The following is a 26455-nucleotide window of genomic DNA, read 5'->3' as shown; positions in this document are numbered from 1 at the left end:
TTAAAAAATAACCTCAGAACATGGAGTTGCTTTTATTGTTCTTGACAGTGAAAGTGAAGTGAGTTTGGATTGCAACAAATAACATCGAAAATCTAATCAGAATATAATTTTCTAAGGGTTGGGATTTTGTTCCATGCTTCTAACCACTTTCCCAAATTGACCAGGTCTAAAGAGATGACTGGTGTCTGGATTCAGCCTAGAGCTTCCAAGAAGGTTCAAACCTTTGCCAAGCCTTTTCTTTTTCTAGTTTATCCTTCTATGAAGGGCATCCAGATTGTCCACGGTTACCAAGGGGACCTGTCTTATGAAAATGTATGAAATGTTCACTCTGATAGAGCCCCTGTTGTTATTCGATTGCTGATATTTGTCCAAAATGAGTGTGTATTCATGCACGCGTAGCAATCATGCGCGCTGCACAATCAGTGGGATTGATTGTGTTTTAAGAAAATCATTCATAATGTTTTACTGCTCTCTGCAGGGAAGAAAACAAGCCCTAGTGACAAAAGCAGTAAAATGTGCCGTCATTGTGCACTCATCAGTGGGACAGCAGCACCTTGTTGGGGGATCTCTGATTGGCTATCGGCGAACCAATCGCTGCTTCTGTATCCAAGTCAACTTGGATTGTTGAGCTATTTAAATCCATAGAAGCTGGATCTGATTTGACTTCAACATTAAAAACAAGCTGATTGGAAAGATTCTCGGAGTAGGTTGAAAATTATAGACATATATGATATATATATATATATTTTTTTTTACAAAATATATATTTGATTTGCAGCATATTAACATCACACTCATTCAACTGGAAGCTGTCTGATGTCTTGCATTTTATAAGATCATTATTATAACTCTTTCATCTGAAATATAGTAAATAAAAAAGAAGAATCTATTGTTAATGACTTAATGTATTCACTTGAGACAGATTTGTCCTCTTTGCTTGTGTCAGCACATTAAGAGTCACTTGACTGAATTTTCATCGCCCTCTGTAGGTTAAAAGACGAATAAATTACAGGATCAAATATCTTAATTTGCCTTCATTATTATTTGCTCTCCAGATGTAATATATATATATATATATATATATATATATATATATATATATATATATATATATATATATATATATATATTGTGCTAAGAATGCCTAAAGGGATGCCATTGGAATTCCTGTGACAATTTGGAATCAATCCAAACAAGAATAGAACAATCAAATAGTCCCACACTACTCATTTGATTGGTTTGACAGTTCTAATTTTGAGCCCCTAGCTGTATGCTATATTAAGTTCTGTGATATGTAACTTCTTGCGCCAATCAAAGTTTAGATCTGAAGCTGTGATTTACCGCCATTCTTTAAAAGTTTGTGCGTGCGCGTCTGGCGTCTCTATAGCAACTGCTCAAACACTAATACATTGTATCAAACGTCTATACAGTAGAGACACTTTTAAAGTTCTCTTGTGTTTTCTTGATTTTATAGCTTTTGAACGCGCTGTAGACTGCTCTACATACAACTAATACAGAGTTGTAAGGACGGAACGTGATTTAATACGATAAAACTGGGATTGTGACTTGAAGATGTCACAGAAATATAGATTCGGCTCGTCAGTGAAAGTAGAGCAGCTGGAAGAAGAACTGTCTGCTCAGACTGAAGCTCTGAAAACTCAGATTGAGGATAAAGAGATTTTACAAAAAATATCCTCAAAACCATACAGGTGAGATGATAGCGTTCTTAACTTTAATTAGTGTAATTAACCATCCTTATTAACCGAATTATGTAATGCTTAACGTTAGTTAATGTACATTTACATATTTAAAAATGTCATAGAACTTGATTATTTCGTATTTTGATATATTCATATCCCAACATGCATTTGATGTGGAAGGATAATATTGTTTGCCTTATGCTCTTATAATTGATTGATTATTGTTTTCCCTCCTGATGTATCCAATAGACCAGAATATTATTTAAGGAATAGTTCACCCAAAAATGTACATTTTATGAAAATTCACTCACCCTCCGGCCATCCAAGAGATGAGTTTGTTTCTTCATCAGAACAGATTTGAAGAAATTTAGCATTCCATCACTTGATCACCAATGGATCCTCTGCAGTGAATGGGTGCCGTCAGAATGAGAGTCCAAACAGCTGATAAAAACATTACAAGTAATCCACAACACTCCATTACAACTCCATAATCAATAATCCATATTTGTTGATTATTGTAATGTTATCAGATCTGCACCCATTCACTGCAGAGGATCCATTGGTGAGCAAGTGATGTAAGGTTACATTTTTTCAGATCTTTTCTGTTTTGGATGGCCTGAGGATGAGGGCATTTTTTTATGATCTGCTCTTGCGAACTTTTTCAGCTCTGTCCATATTCCAAAAGATGTGGCTTACTTTCGTATGGAGAGGCAGCAGGTGCTCCTCAAAGCACTGCAAGTGAGTTTTTAGAGTCATTTCAGTTCTTATTCAGGTTTTTAATATCATGCATGTGCCTGCAGCTGTTTATTTGACATTTCTTGTTGTAAATGACCTGTGACTTTAGGTTTCATCCACAAAGCCTGTTGTGTCTCAAGCAGAAGTTGCTCAGAGAGAGATGGAGAGCTGTCTGACCCAAGAGTACACACCTGATAGTCTGCCCTTACTGCTGCATCAGGTTGCTTATGAGCTGTTTTATTGTGTTCACACTATAATCGTGTGTGTGAAAACATTTCTGATCTTTTTGACTCCATTCTCAACAGTTTTACACAGATCAAACTTATAAACTGGCACAGTGCAAATACCAGCTGATGCTGAGATGGAGGAGATTCGGCCACCATTCCACTGTCCTGGAGAAACTATATCCTCAATATAAAGTATAAAATTTCTGCATTTTAGAATTTTTTTGTGCATTCATAGACAAAATGAATCAATTCCTCATGTCCCTATTGCTCTGTTTAGAAACAGATCACACATTTAACCAGTGAATTTGAGGATTCTGTGCAACGGGCACGTCGTCTTGCGGTGTCCAGAGAGAAGGTCCTGCTGGGTTTGGAGAGCCCTGTCAGCGTGGTCACACAGGAAGATGTCATCATTTACCTACAGTGGCTCATTTGCCATCTGCACTCTGTCAAAAGCATCCACAACTTTCTGCATGTGAGAATACATAAGAATCTAACCAAATATTCAAGAATGAAGGAGAGCATATGTGAAAGTTTAAGATTTCTGAATTCTTTAATTCTGGTAGGGAGGATATTTGTCAACTAACAACTAATGATGATTAAAAGAACAAGGTGGTTTTACATTTGTATCATATGTTGGTTGTAGGTTCTTCATTATCTCCCTTCTACCCAATGGAATGAGGATCAGATGTCCAATACTGTAGATTTGACGACATCTGCTTATTTTGATGGTAAAGAACTGTTTTATTTTATTTTGTATTTTAGTTGAAATCAAGATTAGAGATAGTTCGCCCCAAAATTACAATTCTGTCATTAATTACTCACCTGTAAGACCTTTGTTCATCTTTGGAACATAAATTAAGATCTTTTTGGGGAAATCCGAGAGCTTTCTGACCCTGCATAGACAGCAACACAACTATCACCTTCAAATCCCAGAAAGGCTGTAAGGACATTGTTAAAATAATCCATGTGACATCATTGGTTCAGCTGTAATATTATAAAGCTACGACAAGACTTTTTGTTTGCAAAGAAAACAAAAAGAATGATTTTATTCAACAATTTCTTCTCCGATGTATCAGTCGTCAATGTGCATTCACAAAAGTACCGCGACGCACGCATATGGTGCTGCTGATGCAGGAGCCATTTTTTGGTTTGTGCTGATGCTTTATAGTTTCACAAAATTAAAGTCAGACCGTTCTGTTTTTGCTTCAAATTTAGAAATTATACAATCTAATTTAGATTAGAAATGCTCATGCTGCATGTATGTAGAATCTTTGTTGGGACTGTGATTAAAACACAGTGGTTGCCTCTAGTTTTAAATCTAATGAGCGCAGGCAAAGTCTTATTTTTTTATATATATATATATATGAAGAGATTTCTTTTATTTTAATTTTTTTATTTGGGGTTTGTTTTTAAATTTCAATTTAGTTTTGTTATTTGACATATTTTTAATTTCACAAAGAAATATGCTGCATTTTGTCCCCCACCCCAAAAAAAGGACACTTTTTCATTTATAATTTTTCTTAAATTTCATTTTGTAAAAAAAAAAAAAAATGTAATCAATATTGTGAATTTTATCGCATCATGAGTCGAGTGAATTGTTACAAACCTACATGTTCCTCTGTTTTTGACCCATCCAGGAGTATTTGTATCGGTGTCAGAAGTCCCTCTGCACTCGACCGATATAGAGGATTTTAAAACCCAGCTGGACTTCCTCCTGTCACATTTTGACATCCAGTATAAAACCAGAACCATCAAGACAGCTGGAGATGAAATGGAGCTATTCAGTCTGGTAATCTTGATTTAATTACGATGAATTTATGTGAAAACCAAAAATGAATAATAAATTAAAAGGAAATAAAATAAAAGTTCACCTAAAAATTACAATTGCTGAAAATGTACTCTCAAGCCATAAAAGACGTAGATGAGTTTGTTTCCTCATAGGAACAGATCTGGAGAAATCTAGCATTCCATCACTTCCTCTGCAGTGAATGGGTGCCGTCAGAATGAGAGTCCAAACAGCTGATAAAAAACATCACAGTAATTCACACCACTCCAGTCCATCAGTTAATGTCTTGTGAAGCCAAAAGCTGAATGTTTGTAAGAAAGAAATACACCATTAAGATTTTTCTAAATTTAAACCATAGTTTCTGGCAAAGATTCAAGTCCATAATTCAAAATAACATTTCCTTTAGGGAAGAAGTCCTTCTCCTGTTGTCCTCTCACATCAAAATCCACGCACATATTTGTTTAGATCTTTTTTTGCTTGTAAATTGTGCTTAATCTGTGCAGATTTTTCTTCCTGATTCAGACAAGATTAATTATTTTGCTGTAAAAAAAAATCATAATGATAGATTTGTTTTTTATAAACACACAGCTCTTTGCTTCACAAGACATTAATTGATTGACTGGAGTGGTGTGGATTACTTGTGTATTATTGTGATGATCAGATGTTTGGACTCTCATTCTGGCGGCACCCATTCACTGCAGAGATCCATTTGTGAGCAAGTGATACAAAGTGTTTCTTCAATGGCCTAAGAATGAGTAAATTTTCAGCAAATTGTCATTTTTGTGTGAACTATTTCTTTAAAATGAAGTCTACAATATGATGAATTCTCAAACATTATGAAAATATAGATGGTTATTATTGATAATGTTGTTTATTTATAATTTGTTTGTGATTTGTGAAGGTTAACTACCTGTTCAGGACTGTGTTTAAAAATCAGGAGGTGATGAAGACCTTCTTGCAGTATGTTAGCACTGAAGCAACAGAGAGGAAGTGGGGGAGAAAGAGTCCAAACATGACGCTCAGAAAAGAGTCCAACTGGATTCCTCATATACAGGTCAAACAAGCGAACAGTGTTTTTAGATGTGGTGATTCATAATGTAAAATGATGACAATATGACACTGTTTGTCCTGTGGGAAACAAACAGATGAAACCAAAGCGAGATCCCTGGCAACAAAAACAAATGGCTAAACTCAAGGAGCTCAGATCAATGGATGAACTTCTCCAGATGCACAGCAAGTTCCTGGAGGTGAAAGGCTGAATTTACCACAACTTTACATAATGCACTAAACATTTTTCGTCATTTTTTGGGGGGTTAATGTCAGTATTAGTTCTATCACACATGCAGTTTGTCTTTAGTTGTGTATACAGCATTACTATACTGGTCCTGTTTTGCACTTCTTCTAAAGGAGTCCGATCTTCAGAAAGTGACTGATGCTTTGAAGCAGTACATTGCATCTGTTTGTCAACCAGAAGCCACAAAACATTCATCCGTCAGCACAGCGACTCTCAAAGAAACTTCTGACATATGGAGAAGCATTTACGACACAGAAAACATGTTTCAGGTGAACATCTGTGTAACCAATAGACTCTGTTTTCTTTTCAAATACATGTTCCTGTCCTGGTCTTATTGTGAACAATTCTTTAGTGTACTTTGTTAGAAATAATGAAAATATTAATCCTTCCTGTTAACTTTAAAACAATAACATATTTTTTTAATTGTATGCACATTATTTTCCTGTGTTCCCAGGTGGCCCCTGGACAGACTTCTAATTTATCTAAATACACAGATCAGAAAAACTCTGAGAAAAAGAATAAAGGGTAATTTTCCAAACACTGAAATATGTCTGTGAGTGTGTGTGAGGGTATCTGTCAACAGCCCTCTGTTTTCTAGCATTGCTGGTGAAAGCAGTGGTGCTCATCGTCTTGAGAAGGATGAAGATGCTGAAGATCCTGTAACAGTCAGAGGAGCTTATGCATCTTTAATCTACCTGAGACACCTCAGGATCAGAGAACTTAAGGTAAAACACTGTCAAAAACTGCCATTATAGATATAGAAGATTTCAGAGGTTATGATCTTTCCATCTACAGAAGCGTCAAAATGCAACAGAGTTTTACCATACTTTTTAAAATGTGTACCATGCAAAAGTGTTTTCTTTTTTTTACATGGTAATACCATGATTATTTAGAAGTGTGTCATGCAAATACATAATCACAATTATAATATTATTGATCATAATCACAGCATTATTATTAAATTAGTTGTTTTATTAAAATGATGCAATGATCACCATACTCTACTAAATTCATCATGTTGGTAAAAAAATATTTATTTTAAATTAATTTCATATTTGTGAACTTATGCCATATAAATAGCATGGTGGTTCCATGAAAGCAGTGTTTTGCATGAGTTATTTCTCCTGGTATCGATATAAGGGTTTTGTTTTGCTTTATTTTAGTTATATATATATATGTTTATTTGTGTAGCGTACCTGTCTCAGCATGCTAAACTACCTGCGGTCAGTGGAGAGGACTCTGGTGATGGACACTGCAGGACTGGAGCTGGTTGGAGGAGATCTGGTGAGAAGTATGGAGGAGACGGGCTGGATGAATGCTGCTAGAGGAGACGATGGCTCAAACAGAGCTCTTGGATCACATCACTACATCTACAACAGTCCAGTTGACTATAAGGTTCCTTACTTGCAGATTCACGCAGTGTTTTAAGGAAAAAAACAATGCTATGTGAAAGGGAGAGAGTGTTAAATCTCCGCACCGCTTTAGGTCCACTGTGCAGAGTTTATGGAGTTTCCTGAGGTGGAGAACCTCCATGACTTTTACAGCACAGACGGGAGCTGCATCCACACGCAGGACCACCGAGGTCTCTACATCGTCTATGACGTGGCCCTGATGGACCTGGAGGAGCTGGAGCAACATCTGCTGCTCACAGCATCTCATTTCATACAGAGGAGAAGAGGTCAGGACAGAAGCTCTTCAATGCTCCTTCCTGTGGGTTTTTATGATTAAATATGCAAATTGTCTACTAGCGTATACATTTTTACAACTCTTTTAATGACTCACTCATATTGCAACGAAATTTGCAACAAGCAAAACTTTAAAATTAAGGTACTTAACTAAAATTAAGACTATAAAAGCTCTTTCATTACTTAAATGTTAACTTAAAAAAAAATATATATATATATATATAGAGAGAGAGAGAGAGAGAGAGAGAAACAATTAAAGTTTTTTAAATAAAATTTGAAAACTTGAAATACTAAAATAACTATATAAGCTAAAAAATCTTTTATAAAAACTAGACATATTAAAAAAAATCTAATTTTACAATAAAAAAGCACAAAATTACCAACAAAGTAATGAAATTAAAAAATCTAAAAACAAAATAAAATTTTAAATATTCAGCAAAACAATAATAGTATATCAGTTATTCTAAAATAACAAGAAAACAATAGGTCTTTGCTATGTTTAATTGATTAGAGGGTGAAGATTGCTTCTAAACGTCAGGTGATTGAATATGAGAAAAAGTAAGAGGGCTTGATGTCATCTCTAATGCTACATGGTCATATTTTTGTATGGTTTAACACGTTTTTGCATAACTCAGCAGTGTAAAAACACCTTTAATTTATAATATGTGTTTCACAATTACCATTTCATGTTGTTCTGTCAGAATCACATGCCTCAGACGGATCTGGAGGAGAACTTTATGCCTTGGCTAGAATGGATGTAGATCGGTTAGCCGTGTTTTTAGACATATGGACATGTGAAAAAGATTTTCTGGAGCACAAAATCCAGGTATGTGTCAGGTGACTGCAGTTAAATGTCATGTGTAATGTTACCATACACTGCTGTTCAAAGGTGGCATTCGTTTGATTAAAGATACAATGAAACGGTAATATTGTGAAATATTGTTACAAAGGTTTTCTATTTAAATATATTTTATGTCAGTGATAAAATGCCATCCTGTGTTTGCAGCTCTTGAATTGCTATTTGGAGGCATATCAGCATGTCACGGATCCAGATGAATGGTTCAGGTTGGCTCAGGTCATCACAGACGTCATGCACAGAAGGCCACAGATGGATTTAACTGCTGGATATTTTGTTCAAGCTTACAGGGACACTATTGTGTGCCTCCAAAGCCACCAACAGCTCATCAAACTAGTGCTGAACAATCAGGTATCCGAACATTTGTTCTTTAATCATGTTTAACTCACCTGAGCTTTCACCTTCTCTGATGTTTTCTGAACATTAGATTGATGAGCAGAGACAATATCTGGAGAGAATATGGAGGGAGGGACAGAATGACTGTCCTAGTGAATACGGCCTGCCACCAAAATACATCCCTAAACATCTGGTATCAGTCGGTGGAAGCAGGTAAATATCCCAATAATAAACCTTAAATGCAACATAGATAAAGTCAAATGTATCCTGTTTACTCAGCACATAATGTAATACATGTAATTCGTGAAACGACTATAGTGAAGCATGGTGTTAGCAATGCCAAAGTCATGTAAAAAAAAAAATATATATATATATATATATATATATATATATATATATATTTATATATATATATATATATATATATATATATATATATATATATATATTTTTTTTTTTTTTTTTCTGACTATAAGTCACACCTGAGTATAAGTCGTATCAGTCCAAAAATACGTCATGATGAGGAAAAAAACATATATAAGTCGCACTGGACTATAAGTTACATTTATTTAGAACCAAGAGAAAACATTACATGCCCTCTCGCGGCTGGAGACGGTAATGCTTTCTCTTGGTTCATTTCTCTCAGTTCATGTCAAGATAATTTTGATAAATAAGTCGCACCTGACTATAAGTCATATGACCAGCCAAACTATGAAAAAAAGTGTGACTTATAGTCCGGAAAATACGGTATATGTATTTTTAAATAACTGTTTTATATTTTAATATATTTCAAAACGTAATTTATTCCTGTGATGCAAAGCTGAATTTTCAGCATTATTACTCCAGTCTTCAGTGTCACATGATCCTTCAGAAATCATTCTAATGTGCTGATTTGCTGCATAATTATTATCTATTATTATTGGCACTCAATTATTAATAAAAGTTCTTATTATTATCAGTGTTAAAACAGTTTTTGGTGCTTAATATTTTTGTGGAAATTAAGAATTGTTGCGCTTTCTTTTTTATATTTTTCTAGGCTTCCTTAATGATTAAAGTTCAAAGAACAGTTTTATTTTTAGATACAAATCTTTTGTGACAATATGAATGACTTCACTGCTACTTTTGAACAATTGAATGCATCCTTATTGAATAATATTATTAATTAATTAATTAATTTGAAATCTTACGTAACCCCAAACTTTTGAATGGCAGTGATAATATTAAATCATAAATGTTTCTTGAGCAGTAAATCAGCATATTAGAATGATTTTTGTGACCCTGAAGACTGGAGTAATGCTGAAAATACAGCTGCGCATCACAGAAAGAAAATGCATTTTAAAGTATATTAAAATTGAAAGCATGTATTTTAAACAGTAATAATATTGCACAGTAAATATTATAAAAAAAAAAAAAAAAAAAAAAAAAAAACAATCTTAATCTTTACAAGCTTTTGACCAGTAGTGTGTATTTACCTCCTTGTACTTTCATTGCAGGCCTGCTTTGAAGAGTGTGTATTTTTTAGAGATTCACCCCTCATTGTGTTTGGCGTCACGGCTGTACGAGGCTCTTGAACGGGCCTTTGCTGAACTGTGTGAGCTGCACAGATCGAAAACACCTTCTCAAAGAGTCAAACTGGAGCAAAGTCTCCTGAAAATGGCCTTGCGACACTGGCACTTGCTTTCCTCTCCTGGTGCAACCTACAGCTCTCAGATCCAGAGAGATGTATGTGTCCTCTTGTTATGTTTCTCCAAATAAACTGAGAGTCCACTGTCAAACTTTTTGTAATGTTTAGAGGAGATATAATAGGTAAAAACGAAAAGGTCTTTTCTATTTTATTGTCAGAAAGATACTTATTTGTTCATCTTAATGATAATTTTTTAAGTGCATCAGACAAAGGTTGTTTTCTGCACTAGCACACTGCTTAATTTTGTGTTCAATGCATTGTCACTTCACAGTGATATAAAGTTATAATCGATATGCAAACATCTTTAAGAGGTGTCCGATACAGTTTCAGTGTTCTGTATTGTTTTAGTTGTTCTCCGAAGGGTTCATCGAGGACCCTGTCCTGGTAAGAGAGCTGGGACGGACTGTTGTGAGATCTGCAGAGGAACAGGAGAGGAAGCAGGGCAAAGACAGACAGCTGTTCATGCTGAAGACGTTCTGCTCATTGCTGGAGCTTGTCACGCTCCGGCATCGCATCACTGAATCAGCGGCAGAGACCCAACACCTGGCCCAGTTGAGTTTCTGCTGAGCGGTCCAAATTTTCCTTCATTTTTGAAAATTAAAAACCAAATACATTATACTGTTAATGCAGAATTCAACACTTCAATCCAGTTCTAGTATTCAGTTCCTTCTGTTATTTCCCCGATGCAGGATGAAGCAGAAATGTGACCCTGGACCACAATACCTGTCATACAACTTTTTAAACATCATTTATACAACATCTGAATAAAATGGCTTTCCATTGATGTATGGTCTGTTATGATAGGACTTTATTAGGCCGAGATACAACTATTTGAAAATCTGGAATCTGAAAAAATTGAAATATTGAGAAAATCGCATTTACAGTTGTCCAAATTAAGTTCTTAGCAATACATATTACTAATAAAAAATTAAGTTTTGATATATTTACAAAAGGTTATGTACAAAATTTCTTAATGGAACATGATACTTCATGTTTTTTGGCATAAAATAATTTTTTTTTTATTTTGACCCAAACAATGTATTTCTGGCTATTGCAACAAATACACTCCAGGGACTTAAGACTGGTTTAGTGGTCCATGGTCACAAATAGCTTGAAGCCCATTTGACAGACATGACAGCATGCAAATATACTGTTTTAATGTTTAAAGTCAGAAAGAGAGGGATATGATTATAGAAAATTAAATGATTTGGAGTTTTTTGGGGAAAAAGAGATATTAGTGAAAATAACTATAATATTAGTCGGGGAAAAAAGACAAAAATACAGCATCAAGTGCTGCCTTTAAATAGTAAGTAAATAAATCAAATTATTGTATAAAAAGTAAATCATTGTGCTGTATTAAAATTCCGCTTTTGTCCAAAAAAAATAACGTTAGTGGATCTCAGATGAAAAAAAAAATCATAATATGGCCTATTGCAGTTTGCCATTGTAAACAAATGAAAATGGTTACATTTAAATATAATGTAACACACACACACATAAATATATATGTGCTGCCTCTAACTTTGTACATTTAAATAAACATAAATAACACAATTTACAATAACAACATTAATGGACCTCAGTTTGTAATAAAGATTTTAAAATATTCATAAGTTGATTTACTCTTAGGTCTTTTATTAAAATGAGGACTGAAAAAGCAGCTGAAGTCATCAGACTCTCACCTGCATGTCTTGTGTCTTCTGTCATGTCGCTCTAGATTATATAAATCAGTGGCCAGACTGACGGGCTTTGATGAAGTTCATTTGTACCTGCGGCCGGTGCAGTTTGAGTTCGCTGTGCGGAAAGAGATTCCAAAACAGCTTCCTGTGTTCATCACGACCCTTCAGGACGACAAACAGAATGCTGACAGGTAAAACTCTGCAGGACTAATACAGACCCATGTCATGCTCGGGTTGTTATCATCACTATCAGCATCTGTTGAAAACTGTAATTTATGTACAGTATATAAAGTATGTCGTGTCTAAATACTGCTTTTAGTATTTTTTTAAGGTTAGCATATCTATTACTATTGCACACAGTTATTACACAAGTATTAACCGTATTAAAAATCTCCCTTCCTGTTTTATAGGTTTGTCCCAAACAGCCTGCCTCTCGCTGTTCAGGAGCTAGATGAGAGTCAAATTGGCAAATTTAACTTTCAATCTAAAGAAGGTGTTTTACAGGTAATCACATGACGATGCACATTATTTTTGTTCAGTACATAAATGGTTTGAGTTTGTGTCTCTGTCCTTCAGCTCATGAATCCATCCAGCCTGGAGAACCTGCATGTGGTTCTGGTGTGTCAGGTGGTGCAGAAGAACGCTCTGATTGGTGCACTTAAACAAGCGTCCTTATGCTATTGGACAGAGAAGCTGGATCAGTCTTCAGATACAGACCTGCTGCTGCAGCACGGAGGAACTACTTCCTCTCAAACCAGGAAACAAGCTTTAGCTACCAGAAACAGGTCTGCACAAAACTGATCCAGAACATGTCTAGATTATATTGCACCATAAGTGCATTTTGCATTAGGAAAATGTAAATTAAAAAAGAAAGCATTATTTTCATGACAGGATATAAAAAAAAAAAAAAAAAAATACAAAAAAAAAATATTCATTCTTAAAACAAAGGAAAAAAATGTCTGTCAGTGGGGTGAGATAAATAAACTTAATTCAGAGGTAAAAAAACAAGTTTATTTTTCTATTCGCTCTGACAAATATTTATTCTTGTTTTAAACATAAACACATTATTTTGATAATAAAAAAATGAAATAAAAAACTTACATCTCCAGTTAATGTATCTTGAGTTAAGAATTTGTTATTATTTTTAACTGAAAACAAAATAAAAATAAGACATAAGAAAAAAGACATATTAAAAAATGCAGAATCTAAAAAAAATGTTTTTTATGGTTTTGATATGTTTAAGAAAAAATCTAATAAATAAAGTATTTAAAAAAAATGCAGGAAAATATTTAGATTTTAAAAACTTTAGTGTTTTACATCATGCTAGTATTTGTTTCTCTGCCTTTAACTTGTTTATTTAAATAATCAAAAATAATTATATTCTATCACTTTTCTTACAGGTCTTATTCTATAACAAAATACAAAGCAATTCTTTGTGTAATTCACCAATATATGAAGTAATCTGGATTTAAGGTTTTCCAAAAATGGACATTAGGGTGTGTTTTATCTGCGTATGGAATGATTGTGTGAATTGATTTTTTTAATCCAGGCTTGCAGGCGCTTTTGTGTCCGTTCAGCTGGAGAAAGTGTGCCTTCGAGATGAAATGCTGAACACGTTTATAAAGAAGAAAGAACAGATGAGTGCACTGAAGTTAAACTCTGTATGTGAGCATGATTTTATTTGCAAAATAAATGGAAATGCACCTTAGTTTTCATCCATCATCCATCCATCTGTCCTTCTCTCAATAGGAAGAAGTGGGCAGGATCAAGAGGAAACTGATTTTGGAGTTCTGTCACAAGTATGTTTAGTCAGTAAACAGTGTTTCTCTCTCTTTATTTTCAATTAAAGGAGGAAATGGCCTTACATTTTATATTATGGTGTTCTCTGCATCAGCTATGATTATGTGTCTCTTTCAGATTTAACAAGCGTATGTCAGAGTATTGTGTCCGAGGGCAGATAGTTGCTCTTTGCCACAGTCTCTCCTCACTTCTGGATGAGGTGCCACACATCCGTCACAATTACTTTGTGATGGGAACACCCGATGAATCCAGATCAGAGCTGCAGTCAGATGACAGATTGTGTCCTGATCCAAGGTGAAGAAAATACAGACAGACGGTTCCCATTTTATGGAACAGACAATTTTGTGTCATGTGACTTTTTGCTGGCCAGACATTTGGACATGTTGAATTTATCTGCTTAAAACCTTTTAATCAAAACAAAATAATTATAGTTCAATGAAATGAAAACTATAAAAATATTTTCATTGCCTATAGTAAAATAATGTTAACTAAAATAAATACAAATAAATGTAACAAAAAACAACATTTTTCATTTTCATTGATGCACTAAAATAAAGAAAACTGAAATAAAAATGTATAAAAACTACATAGACATATTATTTAAAATACAAAAACTTTTACTCAATTACTCAAACTTTTATTAGAATTAAAATTAAAACAGAAAATAAAAAACTAATATTGTATGTTGAAAACAATGTAATTGGGCTCTATAGTATGCAAGCCCGTTTCTGCCACTAAATAAAAAATAAAACAAGGTAATTGTGACTTTTTATTCCACAATTCTGACTTTTTTGCTTAGAATTGTAAGTTATAAAGTCAGTATTGCAAGATATAAACTTGCAATAGCAAGAAAAAATATATAACTTTATAACTTGCAAATGTGTGCTATAGAGTCAGAATTGCAAGATATGTCAGAATTGTGGGATAAAAAGTCGCAGTTACCTTGTTTTTTATTATTATTTTTATTCAGTGGGAACAGACTTCCAAAGAATAGTGAATGGTGGTAGTGAAAAGTTTAAATGAAATGATTATATATTATTTTAGATTTATATTTTACTCATAGTTTTGATGGATTTTATATTATAAAAATGTGCAAAATAGTTAAAACAAACATTTTTTTTTAAAACAAGCAAACAAAAATAGATATTTTATTTTAATGCATTAAATTAAAATGCTTAAAATTTTAATGTTTTTCATAGTTTTGATTAATTTTTGCATTATTAAAAAAATGGGGGAAAATAAACAACCAAAACAGACTAAATAAATAAATGCATGAAAAAAATAGATGCATGCATACATAAACAGATAGATAGTCAGCTTACATTTTTAAATGTTTAAATTGTATTATACATTACATAGAAAATAGACCAAATAGTCAATCTAAACAAAGAAAGAAAGTGAGTTAAGTGTCATCAGTCTCCACAGAGTAAATGTCTATCTAAACCATAACTGTTTCTGTCTGTTCAGGACATTTCAGCCTCGTCCCAGAAGGCTGTTATCAGCTGATGGAAAGCGTCTGGTGAACCTGTGGTTCATCCCTCATTACACTGAAGTGCTGCTCATGTTCAGAGCTCTAGAGGAGAAGGTGACTAATAAACACGACACAGTGTCCCAGTTCTCATTAAAACACTTTTTCCTCATCATTTTGATTTGAATCAGCTGATTTCAGTGGATTCTTGTTACAGGAATGTCACCAGGCTCTTCAAAACACACTGCAGATTATTTCAGCTCTTCATGACGTGGTATATTACCTGGTGAGCTTTGCTCGGCTGGGCAATCCAAACACTTCCTTCAGTCCCAGCAGCGCTCAGAGGCTCACAGCAGACTGGGGCGGCTCAGAGAGCATCGGTATATGATAACTATATGATAACGCATTTGTTTTTAGCTGATATTGTGTGTTGTCCAGCCCCGTGTTTCCTTATGCTCTGATGTTTGTCCAAAGGGTCTGAACTGTGGGACGTCCAGCGACAGATTGACTCTCTCTGTGAGCCCAGAAGTTCAGAGGCTGTCGCGCGGCTCCTGCAGCTCCACAGAGACGTGCTCTTCCTGCGCTTTGATACCGCGGTGCGCTACATGATCAGGTGCTGATCGTTTACAGATTTCACAGTGTTAGGGCCAGTGACAAATAATGAAGTTTGAGATTGAGATACAGGAGAACGTTTTTGAAAGATCTAGTATTCTAAAGATCTGCATGCTCCAAAGTAATATTAAAATAATGTTTGTTTTCATGCTGGATTCATACAGTTTTGAAAAGCTTTTATTTTTATTTTCAAACAAATATTTTGAAAACACTAGGAAATAATACTTAAGTAATATATATTAACATTTCCTAGTTTTCTTCAACTTCGGATAGATGTGAATGTACATATTATTATTATTTTTATTATTATTATTATTATTATTATTCCTATTATTATTAAAATAATAATAATAATTAAGCATTTTTAAGGTAAAAATATTTGTCCAAAAATATAATGAATATTTTTTTGTTTGTTGTCATTTGTGGGTTTTACCATCCGATAGCCTGAAATAACCTCTTCATAAATATTTTTTAAATACTTTTTCTGCTTTATTAACAGTAATCTCCATGTTATTTTAGTATAAAAATTTGTATTAATATTTTGAATTTATTTTTATTTCTATAATTTTCGGTTTTCATTTTACGTAGTTAAAGTTTTAGTTCCTGTGGAGCTTATTTGCATAGTCCAAACAAAGTTAGAAGTTAGAAAAGTGTGTCTAAAGTTTTACTAATGCCCTTCTCACTTTCCAAACCACAAGCAGAATACCTTTGGAAATGTTACGAATGTATTAAGTCCAAACATGATGTTAAAAGATTGAACTGTCATGCATGCATTCATTTGTCCACTAACAGCTGAGTTTGTGTAAGATGTTGCACTACACATCGCTCTTACTGAGAACACTTATTTCTCTGATTAAATATAAGATAGGTGTGTTTTAGTTTGCATCAGTTTAAGGTTTGATCGGAGTGATCTCTATTTGTTTCACCCACTGCTGCTGTACCCCTGGAGATGGCGGTCACAGGCCAAAACCTTAGGAATCAGTCTGTAGGTGGGTGAAAGGCAGAAACAGCATCTTGACCAATGAGAAGTCCCATGCTTGTTACCAGAGGTCTGTCTTCTTGCCCTCTAAGAAGTGTCTGGCTGCTGTCCTAATCTGATGCTGTTGACATTTTGCTTGTGTTAGTCCATCAAGATCCAATCACAATGCAGCAAACCTTTGTCTACTATGGATCTTTTTCACATTTCTGGGTTTCTCAGCAGTGGACGTTGTCATAGAGCGATGAATGGAAGTACCACAAATATATTTTTTTGCATTCCCATTTGCTCAAATAGCAATAGAAAAACTCCACGGTAGTGTTTTTTAAAGGGGAAAAACTGAGAGAGACTGATAACGGTGGTCAGAAGAGAGAATAATGTCAAATTTACTGTACCATCCCTCCGATAGACGCTACATTAGGAAAAACCTGTGCATTAGCGTTAACGATTTTTTTTTTTTTTGTAATTTGATGCAAAGGTAATACAATACAAAGAATAGTAATCACATTTTTTTATATTTTGTTATTTATGCAAATTCACATAGTTTTAAAACATGGCATTTCCATTTTTGTTTCACCACAAGGGAGGCGTTCCTCTCCTCTGGAAACCTCTCGGCCTATCAGAGCGTGAGTGAAAACATGAGCCACGCCCTCCCCATCATGAGTGACAGCTTGGTGGGAGGAGCCAGTTTCCTCTCTGTTCCTGAACCGCTGGAACCAGCCTGCCTTCAGGTGAGGGACCACCAGGCCTGTCCAGCATTCATGTTCCTCCTTCACTAGTGTTTAGTGTTTTATATGTGGTTTCAGGCCCAGAAATGGTATCCATGGAGATCTTTCATTGCAATCCATGGATCGCATCCTTTGAGTATATGGGATGTTTCACCGATTGAGCATTACATGCAGGTGTGTTACTTTATAAATACTTTTTTAAAATCTTCCTCTGCTTCATTTGGGATCGGGGTCATGTGATCTTGTGTTTTTGTAGCTCTGCCTCTGTGATCTGAATGGCCGCTGCAGAATGGAGGCTAATGGGGCGATCCTGGGCGTATCCCTGATCATTGATGATGTGCTGAGTAGTGGAAGAGATGCAGCGCTGCTCCGGCTACAGACCACAGGAGACCCCGAAATCACCACAGCATCTGATAGAGAAGTACTTCAGAATTTAAGAACGTCTCCCGTTTAGTTTATAAACTGGAAAGCTGATTTAAGTACAAGAGTCGAGTTACAGTCGTAACTTACAAAGTTTTAAAGACAGACCTTCTGTGAGCTCAGAGGTTGCTTATTGACTTTATATGCTTTTGTTTAAGCCGACATTCTTTCAACTTGAAATGATTGTGGAATTTGTGGTAGAAAAACTACATTTCCCATGATGCTGTGCAAAAATTTGACGACTTGCATTTTTTGCAATATACTGAAAATGTATTGTTTCTACAGATATAATCAATTACTCTAAACAAATGGTTTATATTTCACCATCATATTGAATTATATTATGTCATTCGCAATGCTTCATAGGATTGTAGTGCATGCTGTTATGTAGCTAGTCTTCTACCTTTTTCTTTTTTTGCTTCAAATCAAAGTGTGTAATGTTGTGATTCACCTCATAGCTGGTTGGTTTGGTTCATGGCTTTCAACTCATTGACAAATATTTTTTTTTTTTTTTAAACCCTATGGGAAAAATCTTCCAGAACCAAAGCCACTAAAAAGTGGGAACACTCTTAAGTAGCCACCACAAGTAGTAAAAGTTGGAATGACAAGATTGCATTTCAAAGAAATACTACATTTTGTGACAAAATAATCTTGATCTTGAGGTGTTTGTTCTGCATTTCTGTAGCTTGAGCGTGCATATTCATAATGTGTTCATACATCTCTGTTTGTTAAAGCACATTTATCTCATTGTCATCGTTCAGGTTGTTAATGATAATGTGGGAAATGAGGAGAGGATAACAGAGGTTGCGTCTAAAACTCAAGACCCCATAGAGTCCCTGATGAAGCAGCGGGGATTTTTACTGCTCTGGAAGCAGATGGAAGCTCTTAAAGAGAGCTGGACTCAACGACAGACGGGTGTTGTGAAAATAAACTCCACTGCACAGTTTAAACACTTGTCTCAGCTCTACAGGTCATGAACATTTCATCACTATTAAACACTCACTCTTTCATTAAGGTTTATGGTGGCACAAATACAGTAAGTATGTGTTTACCTGACCCATGACCTTGTGTTGTAGGGTTGAGATTTACTTTCCCAGCATGCAAGCTCTGGCCCAGCAGATGGATAAGGAGAAGGAATATGAGGTTTTGTTGTCTCAGACTCAGTCTGTTCTTCCACCACCTGGAGCAGCAGAAGTTGATGTTAAAATGTGGCAGGTAGTGCATGTGAAATATGGCTGTTAAAGTTAGCTAAAAATAAAACTATGAACATTTCTTTCATTTGAAATAAAATCTAATGTAATGTAAACGAAAATTGTAAATATTGCCTTGGCAAATAACCCTAACTAAAATTACTGAAATAAAAAAAAAAAATTAATAAAAAAATAGAACCTAAATAGTAATCAAAAAATAATAATAATAATAAAAAATGACAAGCAAAAAAAAAAAAAAAAAAAGTTAATTCGAAATTATAATAAAAGCAACATTTGTAGAAATCAAAGCAAAATTACATGAAATCTGAATGCATTCAAAATATAAACAAAAACTATAATGCCATTTAAATTATGAATTATAATGGAAGTTTAAGTTGAAGCACTAAAACTGGAAATAAATTAAAACTAAAACTGAATTAAACCTAAAACTAAAATAAAAATTACACCTAAATGCTAATATTTAAAAGGGAAAAACAACTAATAAAAATTACAGAACAAAATTAATAAAAAAATAAAAGTAAACTTAAATTGAATATAAATTTGTGTTTATTAAATATTAATAAAAACTATAAAATCATATGAATTATAAATTACAACTATATACTATATATGAAGTTATATGAACACAAAAAACTGGTAATAAAATAAATATAAACTAAAATTTTAAATACAAAATTAAGTAACTTAAATAGTTAATTTGCTAAAATACTAATACTAAAAATGAATTAAAATGAAAACTGTATAAAACATTAAATTAAATCTAAAGCATTAAATCTATATCAAAATATAATATAAATTAAAACTATAATAATATACTAAAATAACACTTATGTTTAGCTGTTTTTTATTTTGAACCATTGTTTTGAACAGTATGTCAGTATGTTTTTGCCTGTTTGTTGTAGTTACTGAGACTCTTGGAGATCACAGAGTGTGAAATGATCCGAGCGCTTCAGAAGAGGATTAACAGTGAAACGACTCTAGTGATGTCAGAACGCTCACGGCATGATGCCCAGCTCCCCGCAGGTACCCAGCATCACAGAGCACGACGGGAGGATGACGCTGATTCTCTCTGCAGGCTGTCATTAGAAAGCCAATAAACTTCTGGTCTCATATCTTTAGTATATTATAACATTTCCGTCCTCTCTGAAACGCATTGGTCTTCTTCATGTCATTAAGAACTGTGGAAACGGCCTTCGATGAAGCACAGTGTCTCTCTAGAGAGGCCGCAGATTGTGGAGGAGTTCATCCAGCGGTTGCTTGAAGGTGTTGAGCGTGAGATTGTTGATGGACAGGTAAATATTTCTTGCTACATTTAAAAAAAAAAAAAAAAAAGAACTTTGTAATATTCTAAAGAACCTTTTTCCACTATAAGAACCTGGAAAGGTTGATGGAAACTTCAATGCCAATAATGCACCTTTATTTGAAAGAGTATATGGACCACAAAACCAGTCATAAGGGTCAATTTTTCGAAATACATTATCTGAAAGCTGAATAATAGCCTTTCCATTGATGTATGGTTTGTTAGGATTTGGCCGAGATACAACTATTTGAAAATCTGGAATCTGAGGGTGCAAAAAAATCTAAATACTTCTAAAATGTCCTTTAAAATTTTCCAAATGAATTCTTAGCAATGCATTTTACTAATCAGTAGGACATTTACAGAATATCTTCATGGAACATGATCTTTATACAATATCCTAAAGATTTTTGGCATAAAGAAAAATCTAATTTTGACCATTACAATGTATTTTTGGCTATTGCTACAAATATACCCCAGAGACTTCAGACTGCTTTTGTGCTCCAGGGTCACAAATGGTTACGGTAGAGTTTTTCAATGACACATATGTCATGTAATGGACTGATGTTTAAACAGTGAGTGTTTTCCAGGTGACGTTCTCCGGCGCTCATCTGCAGGAGTGTTTGACTGAACTCACTTGTTCTATCATGAATCGCGAGCGGAGCGTCTTCCAGCGATATTCCCAGTTTTACGAGCACATCCTTCAACAGCAGGAACAACTTCTTTACCAGAGAGAGCAGGTACATCTACAATATTTGTTGTTTTGTGTTTCTCTTGCGCACACCAAGGCTAAAATTACCGTAAAACTGATATATTGTGAACTGATCATTTAAAATAAATGTTTTCTATTTTAATTCTATTTTAAAAATTTCTGATTATTAACAATGTTGAAAACAGTTGTGCTACTTCGTGTTTTTGTGGAAAACCATGAATTCTGTGACAAATAGAAAGTTCGAAAGAACTGGTTTGAAATATAAATCTTTTTAACATTAGAAATGTCTTCACTGCCACTTTTGATCAATTTAATGCATCCTTGCTGAATAAAAAGTGATAGATCCAGTGGAGCTGCCGCAAGATCTTTCTCATCTGTGAACATCTGTATCTACAGGATGTTAAAGAGCTGGAAGCCAAAGAAATGCATGCTAGTGACCCCTACAGAAAGGTAAGCTCAGGTTTGTGCGTATATGACCGTGATTCTTCAGTACATGCTCAGTAAACTCATCTAATCTCAGGTGGCGGATGTGTGTCGTGGGATGATGGTTGAAATCACGGCTCTGCGTGCCAGAGTCAGTCAACTAGAGGAGGAGAAGAGAAGCTTAGAGCAACATCTCAACCTCAAACACAGAGAGCGCTACGACACGCTAGTTCACCAGCTCTTCTCCACATGCCTTCTACTGAAGGTGTGCAAGCTTTATGATTTCATAAAAATATTCAAACCTGAACGTATTATGTGTAGAGCGATGTCAGCTGGCTCAGCTCTCTGTGCCGCCCACAGTCACGTCTGGACAAATACCATGTGAATATGGAGCATGATGTGCGACAGCTGGTGAGCAGAGTGAGGAAGGAAGGCGTGGACCGAATCATCAAACTGAAAAATAAATTATCCTCCGCTGATGATAACCAGACCCTCATTCACACACTTCATGAGGTGAACCACGAGAGTGAGCTTTGTTAGAAGGGAATAGCCAAAAGTTGTATTGTAAAAAACAAAAATCTATCTCTGTACATTAGCACATTTCCCAAATATTTAATACATTAATGAAAATAATCATGTAGATAAAAGGCCTATTTTAGGACCATGTAGATTTTCTGTGACTTTTTCATTTCTAATGTGAAAAGTTCTTCTTATCGCTAATCTAATGTGAAAAAAACAAGACTACTTTGATTTAAGTGCAGTTGGATTAAAGTATACTGGTGTATGTTGTTAAAATTGAATTCAATATAATATGTAATTATTATATGATTTATAAACTAGATTTACAATACAATTAGGTAAATTTTGGGGGAAATGTGTTAAATTGTCATGAACAATGTAGTATTGATTTGTTTTTTTATGCAAAATGGGGGTGAAATGTGACTTGGGCCTTTCTTTGTGACATTCAACATTGTATCTCTTTGTTTTATTCAGAAAGAAGTATTAGAAGATCTTCATGCAGAGAATAGTAAGCTGGCTGGACTTGTGTGTAAACTGAGAGCCTTTAACCACTGGAGGCTGGTGATCGCTCAAGAGAAACTACAGAAAGAGCTGCTAGAGTGGAAACTGGTATTAATCACATCATGTGTTCAATAATAGCAGGCTTTAGCTAGCCTCTGCCTGAAGTAACTCTGAATGTTGCTCCTGTGTGTTTCCAGAATGAGGTGTCGTGTAAAACCGAATCTCTTAAAGTGAAGATGATCTCGGAGCAGAAGGAGATTGGTCTAAAACAAGAGCTGGATGCTGTTCAGGAGGCCATGCTGCAGTGTAAGAGCCAATATGAGCAGATCCAGAGACAGATCGTTCAGCAGGTACCACACTCTCAGTCTTCTCATCTTTGTATTTGAGAATCTGGCTTTGCTGTGTGCATATTGAGCTATCATAAAGACAGGAAGTACCTGAAATGTATACAATGTTTCCAGACCGAATCTTGTTATATTAGTCTATGGGTGTAAAAAGTACTGAAAAAGTTGAAATGGAGAAACTCTAGCAAAGATTTCACACAATTAAAAGTCAGACACAGTAGAGATTTTGATGCAAAAACTTTATAAAAATCATAGTTTTCTCATTGTTGTGACAATGTGAACTCTAGTACACTGCAGTATGCTGAAACCTGTAACATTTCAGCTAAAATTTTCATCCTTTACTCACTCTTGTCACATTAGAATAAATGAAAATTATTTTTTAATTTTTAAATACAAAATTTAATAATTAAGAAATGTTATGCTCATTCATAGTTAACCAAGTTTAAACTAAAACCATAAAAAACATTTTGTTACTTGAAATAAATGTCAACTGAAACAAAAAAAAATATAAAAACATACTTGTTTTATTTCAGCTAGTTCAGCTTTTTAATTTAGTTTAGGTTATGTGTTAAAAAACCAAAACACTGAAATAAAAATTAAAAAGTAGACATTAAAAACAACTAAAACTAATAAAACGACAAAAGAACGAAATATGATAGTATGTTTAAATATAAAATGTTAACATAAAATTAAAAAATAATTAAAATATTAATAAAATCCATAATAGGATCTCACTGAAACCAAAATAACTGTATTCATTTTTATCAGAATTCAGATAAAGTCCAGATCCCCCAACATAATACTCTGGTACAGTAGTCCAGTACTGTTACTCTAACACTTTACACGTCATGCAGTCTCAGAAGCTGCAGGACATGGAGCACCGCTCCACACGAGACACACAGAGCCGACAGGAGCTGGAGGAGCTGCGCATGCAGAGTCTGGAGCAGCTGCAGGAAGACATGGAGGACAGACAGAGTCAACTCAGGGCTCTGAGCGCACAGCTGGAGAGAAACAGCAAAGAGACCGAGCTATGGCAACAACGCAGTCACAAGCAAGTCAAACACGTGAGTCTGAACTGCGGGCTTTAGCATGATTATTATAAATGTTAAGTCAAGACTCTACAGGCAAACCCACTGTTTTTGTTCTTGTTTTTTCATGCACTTTTGGGGTAATATGCGTCCCCAACACATCTTATTTTTGACTAGTATAAAGAACACATTCAAAATACACATTAAAGTGTTTTTATACCACAATTTTGCTTCCATAGATTTCAGTTGCAATGCATATCTTTAAAGTCCATTTTCTCACCATTTCAGCAGCACCAAACTTTTTTTTATCTATATTCTAAAGGTTTCATAGAGGGGTTGGTTAATAAATTATTCAGCTGATCTTTACAACATTTTATTCATTTTATTCCTTTTTTTGCCTGGGCACCACAGCAAAAATGGCTGCCCACAGTGTGTGTTCACACTGTGTGTGTGTTCACTGCTGTGTGTGTTCACGGCTGTGTGTGGATGGTATAAATGCAGAGCATAAATTCAGAGTATGGTACACCATACTTGGACTCACATCACATATTTAACAACGGTTTTGAACCTGGTTTTATCCAATGTTCAAACTTGTGTTCTGGAAATGTATGCAAATTATTGCTATATAATAATTATTAATAATGCATCGTTTGCATATTTAAAAATAATATTTCAGAAACTTGTAATACATACAGTTGTCTTAATGTTATTTGATAAATCAATTTGAGGAAGTTTAGTGGTATCTGTTAGTGATATCAGTTTTCAACATATCCACCTGTAGTGTCTTGCCATAAACTTTTTTTTTTTTCAATTAAATCAAACCTCTTGTGAAAGTCTTAATTGTAAACGTTCAAACAGTAAGGCACAATGCTAACAACACCAAGGTCATGTCTTCAATTCCCAGGGAATTAATACATGAACTGATTAAATGCATACCTTCACTGCAATATGACTTGGCTATAGTTTAAATCATCTGCTACATGCATAAATGTCAAGTATGTTGTTTTTTGAAGGTGAAAGGTAAGCTTCATCAGGAGCGGAGCCTGAAACAAGAAGCGTTCCAGCAGGTGGACAAACTACAAAGTCAGATCCACAGTTTTGAGTCAGTGTTGTGTAAATCTACATTTCCTTCAGGTGCTTACAATACTGAATTCTGTTACCTTTTTTAGCATTAAGGAAGCATTTGTATTCATATCACTCACTTTTTCCATGTTTAAGGACGCCAAAGCTCGTCCTCAAGAAGGCTGCTTTTAAGAAATGCATCGGCAGGTAAATCAGTCAGTCGTTTTCTTTGTCTTTTTGCTTCTAATCTTGACTTGTTCACCTCTGTGGCTTGTTGTGTTGCAGGTTTGGTCAGAAACAACTCGGTTATATCTTTTACAAACAGTAGCTTTATAAACACAACTGAGGAGCTCAGTACTGAAATGGGTTGGAGAGATTCATGGACGCCTCTGGACAGACCCAAAACAGTGAGTCATTTAAACTGCCATAGTCCAACCAAAAATACTCAGTCTTTTTTCCTGACTGTCCCTTTAAATAAAAGCCTGATCATAGCACATAGAACATGAAATATGTGGTGTGACTGTGAACTTAAATATCTCTTACAACATTACGTTTTTCTATTTCATAGAACACCAATCGTCTTCGTCTGGACATTTCAGAGGCGCTGCTACCCAGTCTTCCTGATGGAAACGCTTCTTCCAACCACCTGACATACCAGAATCTTAGACTTGGTCACAAATAATCTGAACCACACTAATTGATAGCTTTTCATTTTATAAATAAAAATAATTACGTGTGTAATAGTATTTTAAGTTTAACACTGAGACAGCCTTGGTCAAGGTCACCAATGGCCTGTTATTAGCATCAAATTCGGGTGTGTTTTGTATTCTCCTTCTTGATCTTAGTGCCACTTTTGATACTGTCAATCACAATCTCTTACTTGACCATCTTGAAACTGTTTTTGGTGTAGATTATATCTCTCTGATCATCAACATTTTGTCTGTATGGGTATGGGTGTTCCTCAGGGTTCAGTTTTAGGCCCCTTACTTTTTTTTTTAGCATTTCTATATTTCCCCTGGGATTGCATTTAAGCTCACTTGGGCTTAATTATCATTTTTATACAGACAACTCAGATATATATTCACTCCAAGGCTGATCAAAACATGTATGTTTCTATCTTATCACATTGTATTTCCGAGATAAAAGCATGGATGTCCCAAAACATAATAATTAAAAAATAATGGGCAACTTCTCATCAGCTTCAGCTTGCCATAAGAAGCTGTTTTAAAGGCACTACGTATATAAAAATAAAATTATTATTATTATAGAATATTGGTTGAAAAACTTTATGCCACTGAGTCAATTTTCCAGGGGAATGTTGCATAGAAAACTTAAATAAATTGTTTTTTTTGGACAAATAGTTTGGAGTTGC

The 26455-nt window shown here is 34.7% G+C and overlaps 1 protein-coding gene and 1 long non-coding RNA gene across 2 annotated transcripts; one reads left to right on the top strand and one right to left on the bottom strand.

Annotated features, from left to right (window-relative positions):
• The first annotated feature begins 1467 nt into the window (after window positions 1–1467).
• Window positions 1468–26443, top strand: si:ch73-242m19.1 (uncharacterized). The gene is made up of 46 exons (XM_052620217.1): window positions 1468–1709; window positions 2366–2438; window positions 2545–2655; window positions 2741–2854; window positions 2940–3134; window positions 3306–3390; window positions 4300–4451; window positions 5350–5502; window positions 5594–5695; window positions 5856–6011; window positions 6197–6267; window positions 6341–6467; window positions 6934–7137; window positions 7228–7420; window positions 8129–8253; window positions 8434–8634; window positions 8711–8832; window positions 10113–10341; window positions 10652–10854; window positions 12021–12173; window positions 12393–12486; window positions 12559–12767; window positions 13532–13643; window positions 13732–13781; window positions 13900–14076; window positions 15250–15367; window positions 15468–15630; window positions 15725–15863; window positions 17422–17569; window positions 17645–17740; window positions 17823–17987; window positions 18748–18956; window positions 19063–19201; window positions 20100–20220; window positions 20374–20489; window positions 21085–21234; window positions 21603–21656; window positions 21727–21894; window positions 21990–22142; window positions 22623–22757; window positions 22847–22999; window positions 23848–24057; window positions 25035–25155; window positions 25240–25290; window positions 25369–25490; window positions 25652–26443. Exons 1-46 carry the CDS (start codon window positions 1573–1575, stop codon window positions 25763–25765), a joined length of 6393 nt encoding a protein of 2130 aa, XP_052476177.1. The 5' UTR covers window positions 1468–1572; the 3' UTR covers window positions 25766–26443.
• On the bottom strand, window positions 13635–15722 carry LOC128031802 (uncharacterized). The gene is made up of 2 exons (XR_008188173.1): window positions 15534–15722; window positions 13635–14041 (listed from the first exon to the last, which is right to left on the bottom strand). It is a non-coding gene; the product is annotated as an uncharacterized LOC128031802 (long non-coding RNA).
• Window positions 26444–26455: the final 12 nt, after the last annotated feature.

This window comes from Carassius gibelio, chromosome A17 (genome assembly GCF_023724105.1).
Source record: "Carassius gibelio isolate Cgi1373 ecotype wild population from Czech Republic chromosome A17, carGib1.2-hapl.c, whole genome shotgun sequence".
NCBI classification, from domain to species: Eukaryota; Metazoa; Chordata; class Actinopteri; order Cypriniformes; family Cyprinidae; genus Carassius; species Carassius gibelio.
The sequence above is the reverse complement of the archived record's forward strand: the minus strand, read 5'-3'. Positions and strand labels throughout refer to the sequence as shown.

Bases quoted from the DNA above. Each gene is read 5' to 3' on its own strand.
- si:ch73-242m19.1 (XM_052620217.1), top strand. From the start codon at position 1,573: ATGTCACAGAAATATAGATTCGGCTCGTCAGTGAAAGTAGAGCAGCTG. The intron at 8,833-10,112 runs GTAAATATCCCA...CTTTCATTGCAG, and splicing joins GTATCAGTCGGTGGAAGCAG to GCCTGCTTTGAAGAGTGTGT. The intron at 19,202-20,099 runs GTAGTGCATGTG...TGTTTGTTGTAG, and splicing joins TTGATGTTAAAATGTGGCAG to TTACTGAGACTCTTGGAGAT.